This window comes from Melospiza melodia, chromosome 10, assembly GCF_035770615.1.
Source record: "Melospiza melodia melodia isolate bMelMel2 chromosome 10, bMelMel2.pri, whole genome shotgun sequence".
Classification (NCBI taxonomy): Eukaryota; Metazoa; Chordata; class Aves; order Passeriformes; family Passerellidae; genus Melospiza; species Melospiza melodia.
In genome coordinates, this window is record NC_086203.1 from 30,083,272 (window position 1) to 30,099,270 (window position 15,999).

Consider the following 15,999-nt stretch of genomic DNA (forward strand, 5'->3'; position numbering starts at 1 on the left):
AATCAAATTATAGGGAATTCCCTTCTCCTTACCTTAATTCCTGGTACTTACCTTATCTCCCTTGTTGAGAGTGAAATGTACTGCCCAGTTGTATCAGGCTGGTGTTATTTATTGTCCTCACTTCTCTTTAAACCTGCATTTGAAGTTGTTAATGAGGGACTTACTTAAGAAAGCTGAGACACTGGAGCTGCCTCACAATAAACTCCAAGTTTCCATTGCTGTGAGTTGCAGCTTCCTGACAGCTAATGGAGCTCCCAGTCCTGCAGGATAGCACACAGTGCAGAAAGGTGGAATTGTCTGGATTCAGACTGTGTGTGGAGCTACAGATGCTGTTCCTTTTCTCTTGTAGCATTCCTTCTTCTGCCGACTGACGGAAGATAAGAAATCTGAGAAGTTCTTCAAGGTCTTTTATGACCGCATGAAAGTGGCACAGCAAGAAATCAAGGCAACTGTCACAGTCAACACCAGTGACTTAGGAAACAAAAAGAAAGATGAAGACTCGGACAGAGATGTCCCCAACAGGAAAAGAGGTAATCCCCAGTCATTCCCCTTCTGAACTGACAGGGAGTGTGTTTTGAAGTCATTTCAGTTGATGCAATAATGCTCTGATCTCTGATTCCACAGAGCAAAGTTCAGAGATCAGTGGTGCCCTGGCTCAGGATTTCGAGAGCTTCATCCCCTCTTCATCCATTTGTGAGGTTGTGCTATTGAATGAGGAAAGCTGAGCTGAGACTCTGCTGCCTTGTCTTGTGACAAGTTACCCGAATGTGATCTGTAGGAACAACCCCGGGCTGTGGGTTGTGGTCAGTGCCTTCGCTAACAATAAGTGAAGAAATCCTAATTTTGTTCTGAAGCAGGTCCTTTTACCATGACTCCTGCTCGTGCTAGGTGTGTGTGCCCTAACCAATTAATCCCCAGATGTGTAACCCTGCTGCGGTTGGTGTACGAGGTGCAGAGTGTGGCACGAGCCCCTCACCTACACTAAACGTACTCACCAGGAGCCGCTGCTCATCAGCTGGGCCTGCGGGTGAAGCTGCCAGGGGACAGGTTTCCACACAGCTTCCCTGAGGAGGATGTGTGCTGGCTGGTGTGTTGCAGTGAGGGAGCCCATGACCCAGATCACCGAGGAGGTGCGGGACCAGCTGCTGGAGGCGTCGGCGGCCACGCGCAAGGCGTACAACACCTACCGGAGAGAGGCCGACCCCGAGGAGCACTACTCGGCCGGGGAGGGCGCCCAGGCTGCAGCAGACAAGAGCAAAGATGAGCTGGAGATGAGCGCTGTCATCTCCATCATGCAGCCCATCCTGCGCTTCCTGCAGCTGCTCTGTGAGAACCACAACCGGGACCTGCAGGTACCGCCCGGCTCCGGGCACCTGTGCTCAGGGTGCACTCGCTGCTGCCACAGCATTATCCCTAACCCCAGGCCTTTTTAAATGGATTATGTGACCAATTGTTCTCTTTGGTCTTGATGCTAATCCAAAAAAAATGTACTTGTAACTTGCTGGGCTGATACGAGCAAATCCAGTTATCCAGCGGTCTTTGAAAGGTGCATACATTAAAGGTGGTGGGATCAACACTTGTTGGGGTTTTAAAAAGTATATGTTGAAATCAGGCAGATGTTGTACTGTGAAGTTACTGATTTGCTTTTGAGAGGGGCGAGAAAGAAAAGAAAGAAAAATCATGTAGGAAAATGAAGAGGACATTGGGACTTTGGTTCCAGCAGCCTTCAAAATTAACTTTCTGGTAATCAGGTTCTCCTGGATTTTCTTGGATCTGTTCTTGTGCCTTGCCAGAGTTGAACACATGGTGAAGATGTCAGGAAAGCCTCAGCTGGAGGTGAATCTGCTGAGGGACATGAAGGGCAACGAGAAGGATTTCTGGATTGTATCCACACAGGAGGAGATAGGCAGAGATGGGTTTGCTGTGGGATGGGGACAGACCCTGGTGACAGGGGACATGGAGAAGGTCAGGGAGCTCAGTGCCACCTTCAGTTTGCCCCTTACTGGTGGGACTGGCCTTCACCAACCCTATGTCCCTGAGACCCTGGTGAGGCCTGGAGCAAGGGAGTCTTACCCTTAGTGGAAAATTGGGATGGGAAACATCTAAACAAGCTGGATGTGCAACCTGAACAAGCTGGATGCCCCTGGCTCCGTGTGGAATTCTGGCTCCAGTCCTGGGTTCTGAGTCCAGCAGGGAGTCTCAGAGGTGACCATGGGACTGGAGCATCCGATGGGCAAGGAGAGGCAGGAGGAGCTGGGAGAGGTCAGGCTGCAGAGGAGCTCAGGATCCTCTCCCCATGTGTGCAAACATCTGATGGGGGATGTGGAGAGGACGGGCCAGGCTCTGCTGCAGCTGCCTCGTGACAGGGGTTGGAGCTGGCAGTGTCCAAAGGTCCTGGCAGCCTCGGTGTCCTGTGCTGCCCTGGGACGTTTTTGTAGAATTCAGGGAGCCCAGAGCAGGTTCCCCCTCACAAAGGGGCTCTAATTCAGATGATTTTTGTTCGGTGCTGCCGGGCTGGCATGGAGGAGCTGGTGAGGCGCTGTACAATGTGCTAAATGCCCTGAGAAAGAGCAATAATTGCCTTGATTGCCCATTGTTCCGCGGCCGGCAGGAGCGTGGGACCCTGTGAGCGCTTTGCAGCGCTGCCAAGTCGCTTCCTCTGAGCGGGACTGCCCCGGCAGGGCAGCAGTGGGATCCCAGCTGCACGGAGCCCTTCTGGGAGCATCTCTGAGCGCCCAGGTTGCCTCCATCCGTCAGCCTTTTCTGGTTCTGAAGGAAAGGAGCCCTTTGTGTGTTTTGTCAGAGGATGCTCGTGCCGCTCTGTGGCGCGGCTCCAAACCGCACGGGTAGGATCCGCTGCTGCCTTGGGCCAGCACCCGCAGCTATAGGAGCGCTCTTGGACCCCAGCCAGGGCAGAACTTGGCCCGAGCAATCCCATTTCCCAAACAGCAGGTAGCTGTAGCCAGCTCTGAGAGAAAAAGGGATTTCTTCTTGTAGCAACAACAAAGAAAAAAAGGTAGAGCGGCTTTTCCAGTGTAATCCTCTTTCTGCCTGCCTGCCTCGAGGTTTGTCCTTCTCCCTCAGCCCCAAAGGGAAGGCACAAGTGTCTGATCCTCCGGAATCTTGGTGTCTGCAGCTGGTGCGTGTAACTGAGCTCCCTGCAGTCGTGCCAGAGGACTCGCTGCCTAAAGGTCCCAGGAAAGGGCTCTCCAGGAATTGCACATTACATTTGAATGAGAGAGTTGGGATCAGCTGCCTGGTGCAGGTGTGTGCTGGGCACCCCCAGCCTTTCCAGGCCGATGGGCAAACGCAGGGCAGTGCCAGTCCTGCTGGAGGAGCTGCTGTGCTGAGGAGGAGGAGGAGGATGAGGTCTCTGGGTGCTTGGGCAGCTGCAGTGCTGTGCCCTCTGCATCAGGCAGCCCTTCCCTTCCCTTCCCAGTATAGACCCAGTTTGCTCCAAGTGGATGCTGTTCCACAGGGCTGGAGGAGCTGCAGTGCCCTCCCCAGTGAATGCAAGGGCTGGGATGAGCAGTGGGTGCTTCCCAGGTGTTCTGGCCGGCTCTGCCGTGGCTGCTGCTCCTGCACACCCCGGGTCATTCCCACAGGGAGCAGTGGGCTGGCACACTCAGCACTGCAGAGCTGTGTTCCCACCCTGAGGTGCTCTGGGGGACTGAAAATGAGGAGTTCACTCTGTCCTGGCTGAGACAGCAGCAGGCGCTCCCTGGGGCAGTTTCTCACAGTGCACCAGGGGTTTATGTTCTACAATTTTTTCCTTCCCCTTGTTTCAGCCTAGCAACGTCTCGTGCCTCATTCCTCTTCTCTCCTTGCTGACTGTGGGTCAAGCAGCTCAGGTACAGGCTTAGCTGCAATCAGAATAAATGCTGTGCTGCAGCCAGGGAGCATTTTTACCTCCTCACTTTGGGTACTATCCTTTCATTTTCCCTTTTTTCCTGGAGGGAAGGCACGAGCTCCAATTTCTGTAGGATCAACCTTTTTTGCATTCTGACAAGTTAATCAGAAGTCAGGATACTAAATGAGCAATCAGCTGAAATGTGCTGAATCACTGTCACCTTTAGTCTGCATTCATAGACAGCGTTTTCCTTTTTTAGCTTCGCCTTCCATTGAATCTGCAATTTCTCTCTCTGTTTGCCTTAAAAGACTCATTAGTCTGACTCAGGCAGGGACAGTGCTGCTCTCTGGGCTGGCAGGAAAGACCCTGCTGCTTCCAAACTCCATGGCTCCTGTTCCTCTGAGGGCTTTTTCACCCTGGAGTTGTTGTTACCTGCTAGAATTAAGCTAAATAAGAGTTTTCCTGCTGAAACTTGAAGGAAAAGCAAGTGGTAGTGGCTGCTAATCTTTGCAGCACTGCTGGGAATGCAGTGGCAAACAGCATCTGAATCACTGGGAGATTGGTTTTCATTAGTTGTCCTTCAGTTTGGGGCGGGTTTGGTGCTTTTCTTCATTTGGAATACAGGAGAAATAACAGCAGAAAGCTGTTAAATCCACAGTGGCAAATCTGGCTTTTCATTAGAGGAGCTGCTCCCAGTCAGCAGCTTCAAGCAGGAATCACAATAATTACATGGAAAGAAATGCAGCAGAGAAAATTCCATCTTAAGGCACCTTCCTTCAAGGTGTGCACTCAGGTCCCTCTGTGCAGGTGGAGCTGCTGTGAGGCCCCAGCCAGGGACTCCAGAGAGGTCTGGGGGAAGGAGGGAGCCTGCAGTGATGCTCAGGGAAGTGCAGCAGGTGGGATGAGGCTTCCAGGCTGCAGAGAGCTTCCCAGAGTGGCTGTTCTGTGCTGGGTGTGTCAGGCTCTAATGCATCTCTCTGTTTAGGGGATGCACTCTGTTCTCTGCTGTACAGCATGAGCCCAGCAAGCTGCTCAGGAGAGCAGCACGTTGCAAATGAGCCCTGGAAAGAGGCTAAAACTGCTTGTACAGTGAGCCAGAGCAACCCACCGTGCAGTGGAGTTGGGGATGGATGAACCTAATAAATACTATCAGCTAAACAGCACTTTGCATGGTTCTTCCCCTCCCTCATGGCTTTGACACTCTCCCCACAGAATTTCCTACGCTGCCAGAACAACAAGACCAACTACAACCTGGTGTGTGAGACACTGCAGTTCCTGGACTGCATCTGTGGGAGCACAACTGGGGGACTTGGGCTGCTGGGTCTGTACATCAATGAGAAGAACGTGGCACTGATCAACCAGACGCTGGAAAGTCTGACTGAGTACTGCCAGGGGCCCTGCCACGAGAACCAGGTAATGAACCCAGAGCTGGGAAATGCATCCCCCTTCTCCCTGGGGCCCAGCTCTGCTGGCCTGCTGCTGTCTCACAACACTGACCACTTTATTTACCCCCCCCAGGCTGGAGGATTTTTTTTTGTTTATAAACTCTTCATAATCAACTTGTCTTTCTCAGGGCCCCCTCTGAGGAGCTGAAGCACTCAGAGCAGTAGAATTATTTCTGCTTTGCTAAGATCTGTTTCATTAGACTGGACAGGGAGAGTGGGGAATTGCTGTACTTCATATTATCCCAGAATGGGTTGGATTGGGAGGACCCCAAATCCCACCCAGTGCCACCCCTGCCATGGCAGGGACACCTCCCACTGTCCCAGGGTGTCCCAGCCCCAGTGTCCAGCCTGGCCTTGGGCACTGCCAGGGATCCAGGGGCAGCCACAGCTGCTCTGGGCACCTGTGGCAGTTTCTGATTATTCTCTCCATTTCCTTATTAATGGAACCATAATATTGTCCTGAAAGACTGGGCTGTGGCTTTTCTGCCTTTGTCTCTCCTCATGTGTGAGGCTGTGCATGCCAGGGAGAATGGTCAGTGTCCCTCTGCTCTCCACCAGGTGGAATAAAACCCTTCAGGTGTTCTGAGGACAGAACAGGAATGTCTCTCTGGATTTTGAAGCCAGCAAGCTGCTGTTTGTACATTTTAGGTACAGACCATTCCGAGAGCAGGGCTGAAGGGTAGGCAGGAGGTTATGGAAATTCCCTTTCTTTGTGTAGAGAGCTCTGAAGTAGGTGTTGATTGGCACGTTTATAATAAAGAAAACTCTCCCTAATCTCAGTAAAGCACTGTTCCTCCAGCCTGCAGCTTTGGCATGGAAATGTTTCATTTATCAGCCGTGGTCCTCCTGCTTCCTGAGCCCGGAGGCTCCAGCAGGACCGTGGCTGAGGAGAGGAAAAGCTTGGAACAAAATGCCTTCAATCTTTTGTTGTTGCCCTGCCCGGAGCTCTGTGTGCAGCTTTGCAGCCCGGGCAGCCCACGAGGTGATGGCAGAGGGGACGGTGCTGCTCTGAGGGTCACCAGCCCGGGTGTGTGTGTAGTGCAGGCAATTAGTGAAGGCTGATGACTTTTCTTTGGACAGAACTGCATTGCTACCCACGAGTCCAACGGCATCGACATCATCACAGCATTAATTCTCAATGACATCAACCCTCTGGGAAAGAAGAGGATGGACCTCGTGTTGGAGCTGAAGGCAAGTGAATGCTCTGTGTGAGGCACATTAACAGTGGGATAAAATGTGATTTCACTGTTAAAATGATGTGGGTGTTTGTTATATCCCAATATTCACAAGTGCACAAAAATGATACACATCAGTGAGCTGCAGGCAGTGCCCAAAGATTGTTTGTCACAGGTATTTCATCTTTTAAATGATGACATGGAGCCACCAGTTCTCAGATGGGGGATGCAGGCAGTCGGAATATGCTGAGGAATCCTAAAATCACTTCCTGTAAAAAATCTAAAGCTGATGAAAACTCTTCTGTTGCTGCTGAGCTTTTACGTGGACAGTGGAAGTGAAATTTCTCATGTTGCAACTGCTTTCCCAACACTTTATTGGTGTTGTTTAATAGGTTGACATTAAATCAACAATTCTTTATGGCTGTCCATATTAATGCTGAAATAATTAGCCCTGCTGCTGGTTTCAAAACACAAAAACACAGGGGCAGGTTCCCCTCTAGCAACAGCAGTCCCAGAGCACTCTTGCTTCAGCCTGTGCTTGAGAAATATTTCCTTTCTGACTTATTGCCCTGCCTGACACTGCAGTGTCTCCTTGTTTTCCGTTGCCGACTCACACCATTATTATGGGTAATGTGGGTTTTTTATTATTGTAAATAAAAAATGCTTTTAGACTCGATTAGCGTTATACTTCAAAATTAAATACTTTTATTGGGTTTTATTGTCAGGCATGATGGATTTTAATCTTAATTGTTCGTATTAAAGTAGTCTGGTGCCTTGTGGTAGTTTCCCATTTCCTCCCTGTGTTCCTTGGCGTGAGCAGACTGCAGAGTGATTTCAGTTAAAAGCAGCAAAGCACATCTGTGTCTTCAGCCCTGGCTGTCCCTTGATTTAATCAGCAGCATCTTCAGCCCAGCTGAGCTGCACCATTTGGGAGCTCAGAGCTTGTGGTGATGCTGCAGCATCCTTAAACCAAAACAAAACAACACGAGCATGAAAACAGCAGCATTTTTAGAAATTTAAACCTTGGCTGGGGTTAATTTGATGTCTTTCAGTGAGTAGGATTGGGGGAATAAACTGCTAAAATTACCTGTTAAGTTGTGTAGGTCAATAATGAGAGGAGAGGGATGGTGAGGTGAGGCTGTGGGAGCCCTGGCACACTGTGCCTGCAGTGGCTGCTCCTGTGGGACCCTGCAGCCCTCTGGCATCACAGTGGTGCCACTCAGGCTGGGTACCCTCATGCTGCGGCTCCTGGCAGTGACTGCATTGCTTTTCCCTGCCCTCAGAACAACGCTTCCAAGCTGCTCCTGGCCATCATGGAGAGCAGGCACGACAGTGAGAATGCAGAGAGGATCCTCTACAACATGAGGCCCAAGGAGCTGGTGAGTCCCGGGACCCCTCCCCAGCTCCTGGCTCTTGGTTTGCGCGGGAGACAGAGAAGTGACAGTCCCTTGTGGCCCCAGAGCTGTCCAGTGAGCCTGGCAGGGCTTTGGGGCTGGTTCGTGCGTGAGCTGGTGAAACACAAGCAGGAGATCCAAAGCACAGCCCAAGCACCATTGACTCATCCCAGTGCTCGGGGCTGTGTTGGGGCTCAGAACATGATGCAGGTGCAGAGAGGGTGGCCTGGAACGTGTCACCTTCAGGGAAATGTGAGGTTCAGTTTGTTGAGGCAGTGAGCTGGGCTGAGGCTGAGTTCAGTTTATCCTGCCCTGTCCACTGAGCTCCCTTTGGGTGTCCCTGCTCTGCTCCATTCCCTTCTGTGGGAGCGCTGCCCTCAGCAGCTTCCACCCTTTGCCTGAGCCTCCTCTCCTTGCCTGTCTCCTCCAGGTGGAAGTGATCAAGAAGGCCTATCTGCAGGGAGAGGTGGAGTTTGAGGATGGAGAGAACGGGGAGGATGTGGCTGCATCCCCGAGGAACGTGGGACACAACATTTACATCCTGGCCCATCAGGTAGAGTTCCACCACAAACCCCAAACTGGGAAAAGCCACTCTGCTTTTCCCTGCAACTGTTTTCATGGCTCATCACTGAGGCAGACTCACTGCACATTCTCCTGTTATCACAGCAAACCCTGATTTTAATCAGAAACAAAAATAGTGTAATACAAGAAAATGTTGGGAATTTTCTTTTATCGTGGGAAGCAGGCAGGCTCTGGACTGAGCTCCTGAGGACACGTGGCTCAATTCTTGGCAGCACTGAGCAGCAGTGTATTATTTTTCAGCTGGATCAAAGGTTACTTTATACTCCCAAAGAAATTCTACTCACAGATCAATTAAAGTGTAATCAGAAATCTCGGTCCTTGCCACATTCTCTCTCTGCTGGAGCCAAGCAGAGCCATTGTATTGATACAATGTGTTTGAAAGGCAAAAAACCAAAGGGGAGAAAACTGTATCTGCTTAATGTATTGGTGCTACATCTCCCTGCATTAGAGACTTCTTGTTCCTCCAGCATCTGAGCAGACAGACCCTCACTGTGCTGCAGGATGAATTTGGAGCATCCAGCAGCATTTTGGAGCAGTGCTCTGTACATCTGCTGCTCAGTTGATGCAGATTTTCTCTTTGTCCCTGCCTGCATCTTTGGGTGAGGAGCACACCTTTGAGTTGGGGTGATGTAGAAGGACAGAGTGAATGTGAATTTCTGTGTGATCAGGAAGATTCCAGGCAAAGGGTGGGAGAGGATGGGGAAAAGAGGAGTACAACACTGGCATTAAAGAAATACATATTTGAATCATTCTGACTCGCTCCCAAAATAGAGCTGCAGGGTGTCTGGTTGGAACAGAACAAGCCTTCTGTCAACTTTGCCCTTTCCTAGCAGCTGACTGCGTACTATTTCTTTTTTTATGCCAAAAATCAGGAATTTAATATCACAGAGAGACATCTGGTGTCTCCCACTCCCTGTGCATTCCTTTATTTTAGTTGGCTCGTCACAACAAAGAGCTGCAGAACATGCTGAAGCCGGGGGGTCAGATCGAGGGGGACGAGGCGCTGGAGTTCTACGCCAAGCACACGGCACAGATCGAGGTAGGGAACCCCAGGGCTGAGCCACAGGGAGGGCAGCCCCGGGACACTGTTCATGTGCTCTGCCTGCCTCTGTGTGTGTGGACTGTTGTCTGTGCTGGAGAACACGCAGGGAGAGTTATTTATTTAATTCCCTGGCAGTGGCAGCTATTCCTGAGCTGTCATGTGTGGGCTCGGGGATGGAGCTGAGCGGAGCTCTCTTGGCAGCAGCAAGTGTGGCTTCGCTTCTGTTACATTTTGGCCGGTGCTGTTGCTGAATCCAGAAAGTTTGTGATAGCTTTTTGCCACTCTTCCTGGATTCAAATGACAGTTTGGCCTCGTGTGCCATCTAAGAGCTCTATAAAAGTAAAATGTTCACAGATACAGAGATTTCCTGGAGGAGCTGGGGCTGCCCTGTCCCTGGAAGTGTCCCAGGCCAGGTTGGACAGGGCTTGGAGCAGCCTGGGACACTGGAAGGTGTCCTTGCCCATGGCAGGGGTGGCACTGGATGGGCTTTAACGTCCTTCCAACCCAAACCAGTCCATGGGGTTCTGTGACTTCCCAAAATTCTGTAGTAAGCAATACAGATATAACTGTTATTCCTTGTACTTGCCCAAATTTGCCAACACTCTTGAATTGGGCCACCATATTGCACTGAACTCCATCCCAGCTTTGATGTGGGATTCTCTGGGCTCCTTGGAAATCCCAGCTAAGACCAGTACTGCCAGGATAAGACCACAGCATAAAAATTACAGTTCTGGAGCTAAACGTACACCTGCTCTGAAAGGTAAATTAAATGCAATCTGTGTCAAGCTGCTATTCCTTGGAAATGTGTCCATAGCTGGTTTGAAAGGGGGAGCAAAACAGGCAGAAAACCAAGAGATAAGAGTGTTCAGAAGGACTGACGAGGCTGCTGTGCAGATTGTCAGGTCGGACCGCACCATGGAGCAGATCGTGTTCCCCGTGCCCAGCATCTGCGAGTTCCTCACCAAGGAGTCCAAGCTGCGCATCTACTACACCACCGAGAGGGACGAGCAGGGCAGCAAGATCAACGACTTCTTCCTCAAGTCTGAGGACCTCTTCAACGAGATGAACTGGCAGAAGAAACTGCGAGGTGGGTCAGTGCTGCTCCACGTGGGCCGGAGCGCTGAGGTTTGGTTCCAGTAAAGAGAGAAGCCATAAAACATCCCCTGAAATCTTTCCAGTTTTTGGAAGATGCAGCCTCCTTCTTATCCCAGTTTCCTGGCTGCATTTCCCGTCTCTCTTTCCCCATTAACTAAAATACTTAAAAAATACAAACTCCTCAATACACCTGATACTGAAAATTTCCCTCTAATGTGTAATATAACCCTCCCTTTTAATTTTAAACTCTTAAATTCTGTGAGAATTACTCTTCCCCATTGTTCCTTTCATCTTTCAATGTCTAATTTTGTTTATCAGCAAACCGAAAGTTTGTCAAAGCAAATCTCTTTTTTTTCCATTCATCAATCGGTAAAATACTTCCCATTACTTCTTTTGTCTCCCGGTACTAGTTTTATCTACCAGCAAATGCACAACTTGTTTGTTAAAACAAGTTCAGGATTCAGGGAGGACTCAGGTGAGGAGAGCAGTGCTGGATGCAGGGGGAGTAAGGCTGGGGAATGCAGCAAGGTTGGACATTGTGAAGTTGGATTGTAAAGGTCTTTTCCAACCATAAAGATTCTGTGGAGTTATGGCATCTGTAGGGATGGATGTAGATGTTCAAGAACAAGTTAAAGATGGATTTCTGAATAATTGTAAAGTAGAATTCATCCTTTTTTGGCAGGTAGACTGGCTGACAGGTTGACAAGTCCCTTCCATCCCTGTGATGCTAAAATGTCTGAACACAGGTGCTCTCAAGCACTGATTTTCCCTCAGCTGGGAAATCCCTCAGAATTATATTTTAATTCATAGAGTGCCACCACGTCCCCCAGTAAACCTTTTAGTTCATTTGTTGAATATTTTTGTTGTTGTTCAGCTGAAGGCTGCATGCTGCAGAATGCTCAGTGGGCAGTGCTGGGAATGACCAGCAGGGACCCTGTGAGATGTGAGATGAGGCAGATCCTTCCTGCTGGGCTCAGGGTCTCCATCTGGGAGCACTGAGAGCTGCTCCCTGCCCTGCACCAGAGCAGGACTGCTCTGGAACCCCCTCGTGGGGCAGGTGTGGGACTGCTTCCAGAAATCTGAGAGCTCTGCAAGAAATCTGGGAGTGTGACATCCCAAACAAATTGCAGCTTCAGCAGCATCCATATATTCTGTTGGATTTTGTTGTTTGAGTCACTTTGTCTTTGAGGCTGTCTCCCAGCAAGCTGTGAAGGCATCCATCATTAACAACAGGCCACAAATTAGCCAGGATCCACCTGCAGAACTGGAGAATATTTCTTTTTTTATTTTTCCTTTAAAAAACTTGGATCATTTATTCTGTCTCTAATATCCAGGCCTTGCCTGTCCTCTGATTTTTTGCATTTGTGGAGTTGTTTCTCACATTTTCAGTAGTTTATATTGGAGCTGTGACCTCTGGCAGCACTGTGTGTGCTCACATGATGCCAGCTAGAGTCTGTTCAACCCTCAAAAAGACTTCTAAAATAAAGATCCATGTACTTCTCCCTTCAGCTCATGGTGCTGGCCCATAATCTGAGCTCCAGAAGTCTCTTAATTGTTAATTAAGAATGGAAATGAGCAGCCAAAGCCAGGCAGAAGCACTGCACAGAGAGTCAGTGTCCATCACCAAGGGAAGGTTTAAAGTTAAACCTGGACCTTTATAATCACCCTTATATAATCCCATTTAAATTAATTAAACCTGGTTACACATTCTTCCAGTTAGGAGATTGATAACATTGAGATATTGTGGAATTCTTTACCCCTCTGTTAGCTGGGGGTGTTAGAGGAGGGGATTTTCTGGAGAGAACTGGTGGCTCCTGCAAGGCTCAGAACTGCTGCATGTTATAAATTATCATTCCCCCCAAAGTCTGCATTTTCAGCTTGTTCCTAAATTTTATTGAGAGCTTTTTCTTTGCTCTCTGGTATCTAAACCAGCTGCCTCCTTCCACCAGGGCAAAACAGTCCTTTCCCTTTGAGAGCATTTTTAATGGAGCTTTTTCACTACTCTGGATTTCAGGAGGACTCAGTTTGCTGCGCAGTAAGCCTGCAGGAGCCAAAACCAGGGGATTTTGCCTGGATGCAGAGGGAATTACTGAAAGGCAGCTTTGCCGGGTTCATGACCACTTCAGCAAAGGAATCTTTCTGCTTTCTGCCTCTTGGTTCTGGCTGAGGGATTATTAAAATTAGGAGTCTTTTTGAGAAGTATTTCTGGGAACATTAAGGATTTAAATGTGCTGTTGGTTGTACATTGAGGTGTGCTGAGTCCTTTGCCCCCGGGGCAGAGGGAAGGCCAGGGAGCTTCACCCCCTGCTTATTCTGGGGCTGTTTTGGGCTGTTCTCAGCAGAAAATGAATTTGCAGGTGGCACTGCCTGGTGCAGGTGAGCTGCTGGCAGGGATGGGGCTGGAGCTCATTTTCCTCCCCCAAATTGTTCTTGTGTGACTCTGAGTACAAAGTGTGTTATTAGGGGAGACCTCAAGTGCTTGATCTCTGCAGTTCCTCAGCTTGTTCTCTTGCTGCTGCTAAACCATGTTGGAAACAGGGATCCTTTGCCTTAAAACACCATCTAGGAAACTTGAAGGGCCCCCAGGATGAAGAATAATTTAAAAAACTTCCAAATTAGCCATTAATATTATTACTTTTGATGCTGTGCTTTTGGACAAACTGAAAACAAACTTGTTTTGGTGGTGATATGTTTTTTTTTATATAGAGACCTCTTATTTTTACTAAACCCTCCATTAAAAAGGAATCATTTTCTCTCTTTCAGCTCAGCCTTTCCTGTACTGGTGTGCTCGGAACATGTCCTTCTGGAGCAGCATTTCCTTCAACCTGGCTGTCCTCATGAACCTGCTCGTGGCATTTTTCTACCCATTCAAGGGAATTCGAGGAGGTACTGATATTTAACCTAAAAACATGGGAACAAATAAGGTGTAGTGAGCCCCATTCTGCTCTCCCCACTCGTGTCTGTGCACTACTTCAGTGGGAGAAGGAGAACAGAATTTGGCTTTTGACATTGCCTTGTTTTAAGCTCTGCCGTTCTCTTACTCTTTCTTGAGACATTTTTAAAGGAAAATGTAGAGCCATGCTTTTTCCTAGGGGAAAAAATCACCTGAGACAAACATCCTCCTCTAATTGCTTGACTGTTCTGTTTCAGTCTAAAGTCCTGTAATTAAGGAGTGAGCTAAAAATAGGTGAAATGTTGAATGTGTTGTTTTCCTTGAGCTTGCAGTTTATTAATGGCATTTTCCACAAACTTTTCCTGGTGCTGCAGGAGGGCTGTGAGTGCTGGGGGTGGGTGACATTGTCCTGCCTTGCCAGGGGAGCAGTGGCCACAGCAGGATGGGGAAGAGGAGCCCATACCCAGCATTTTGATAAAACCTCTTCCTCTCCTAGTTAGAATCCAAAAAGTAAAGTAAATAAATACATGTATATCTTATATTTAGCTTAAAAAAAAAAAAAAAGACTCTTCCAAACAGACTGTTTGGGGGAAGTTGTCAGTGTCTTGAATTGCTCAGACACGGTGAACTGAGCAGCTGATGAGCATCTGACAGTAGCAGAAGCTGTAAAACTTCTGACTTGAGGAGCAGAAACAAAACTGGATGCCTGGAATTTGGTGCTGGAATGGTGAGAATTCCCTGTGGCTGTGCAGGGAGTCCCAGCAAGGCCCTGGGGTCAGGGTGGGTGCAGCAGGTGAGCAGTGACCACCCTTAGCTCCGTGTGCCAGGACGAGGATGCTGCTCCCAGCCTGGGTGTTCAGGGAGCCCCACTCACCCACTCCAGGTGTTCCTCACGCCTGCTGCGAGCTGCTGCAACTCCTGAAAGCAAATGAATTCCCAGTAAATCTCGTTTAGATTCTAGATAAGTCGGTCCTAAATAAGCTGCTGCACATTTCCTGTGTCCCTCCCCGTGCTGGGGCTTGTTGCCACCCAGTGACTCTGCTGCCAGCTCTGCACCTCGTGCTGTGTGACAGCTCAGGAGCCCAGACTCCCCCAGGCAGCCAAAACAGCTGTTCAACTTTACGCTTATTAACTTTTAATTTCCATCCATCCTCTGCTGTCTTTATTAATCTGCAGTGATTTGGAACAAGATTAAATGGCTGCTCGTGGTAGTCAGATGAGAGTAACATTTCCTAAGCTGCCTGAATTTGGGAGCAGGGAGAAAAGCCCTGGGTGAGGATCTTGCCAGTCAGACACAAGTTCTGAGAGGATGTGCTTGCAGAAGGGCTGCAGAGTGCTGTGATATTTGGGGGATCTTGCTGTTTTGTCTGTTGAGGAACCAGTTGCTTGAAGGCAAAATTTTTTTAAGTCAGCTTTGAGGAAGAGGTGTCTGCCATTCTGCATCAACCTGGGTAAATGGTGTTTGGGACTGGATGTTTTTTGTGGCTCTTTCAGGGAAGTGTATTTTTAGCTGCAAGGCTCGGTGTTGTGTAAGCAGCCAGTCTCAGGGGACAGTCTGAATAGACCCAGAAATAGCAAAAGATGCCAAAAATGAGTGTGAGGGTCTGACCAAAAGCACATCAGGGGCAGTGCCAGGGAGTGTCCTCACCTGCCCAGGCACTGCCTCTGCACAGCACAGGGGCTGCAGAGGCCCTCAGCACTCAGGTGTGAGCACCACAGTGGAGATCCTGTAGCACTTATCACCTGCATAAGGATTTAGTGACGAGTTTGTAATTAAAGGTGCTGCTGTGCCACCAGGGCTGGCTGAACACGGGTGGGTGATGCCCACACAGGCAGGACCCAGGGCAATGATGGATGATGCCCTACCCAGGCAGGAGCCAGGGCAGTGGGTGGGTGATGCCCACCAAGGCAGGAGCCAGGGCAATGATGGATGATGCCCCACCAAGGCAGGATCCAGGGCAGTGGGTGGGTGATGCCCCACGCAGGCAGGACCCAGGGCAATGATGGATGATGCCCCACGCAGGCAGGACCCAGGGCAATGATGGATGATGCCCCACGCAGGCAGGAGCCAGGGCAGTGCTCTGGTGGGTTTGGAGGTGCAGCAATGGTGTGTTCTGCCTCTGCCCAGGCACGCTGGAGCCCCACCTGTCGGGGCTGCTGTGGACAGCCATGCTCATCTCCCTGGCCATCGTCATCGCGCTGCCCAAGCCCCACGGCATCCGCGCCCTCATCGCCTCCACCATCCTGCGCCTCATCTTCTCCGTGGGGCTGCAGCCCACCCTCTTCCTGCTGGGAGCCTTCAATGTAAGCACCCAGGGGCCTCTCTGACCCCCTCTGCCCCTGATGGCAGGGTTCCTTACCTCTGTGTGAAGGCATGGAGCAGAAATAGCCTGGGACACGGTGGTGAGTGGAGTAATTCCCTCCTTGGGCTGCTCCTCACACGAGGGCTCTGAGTTGCTCATTTAATCCTGGCTCCCCAGGCTGCAGACAGAGCTCTGAGGTTTTGCTCAGTGTAGGAACAGC

The 15,999-nt window shown here is 49.8% G+C and overlaps 1 protein-coding gene across 1 annotated transcript in view; it reads left to right on the top strand.

Moving 5' to 3' along the window:
* ITPR1 (inositol 1,4,5-trisphosphate receptor type 1) overlaps positions 1-15,999 on the top strand; it is a 158,693-nt gene that overhangs the window by 117,685 nt on the left and 25,009 nt on the right. Inside the window, exons 44-53 of the mRNA XM_063165053.1 lie at positions 350-530; positions 1,099-1,352; positions 5,063-5,263; positions 6,376-6,486; positions 7,754-7,849; positions 8,295-8,417; positions 9,381-9,485; positions 10,383-10,575; positions 13,347-13,469; positions 15,605-15,780. Coding sequence (XP_063021123.1) covers positions 350-530; positions 1,099-1,352; positions 5,063-5,263; positions 6,376-6,486; positions 7,754-7,849; positions 8,295-8,417; positions 9,381-9,485; positions 10,383-10,575; positions 13,347-13,469; positions 15,605-15,780 — 1,563 coding nt within the window. The remainder of the gene's footprint in view (positions 1-349; positions 531-1,098; positions 1,353-5,062; positions 5,264-6,375; positions 6,487-7,753; positions 7,850-8,294; positions 8,418-9,380; positions 9,486-10,382; positions 10,576-13,346; positions 13,470-15,604; positions 15,781-15,999) is intronic.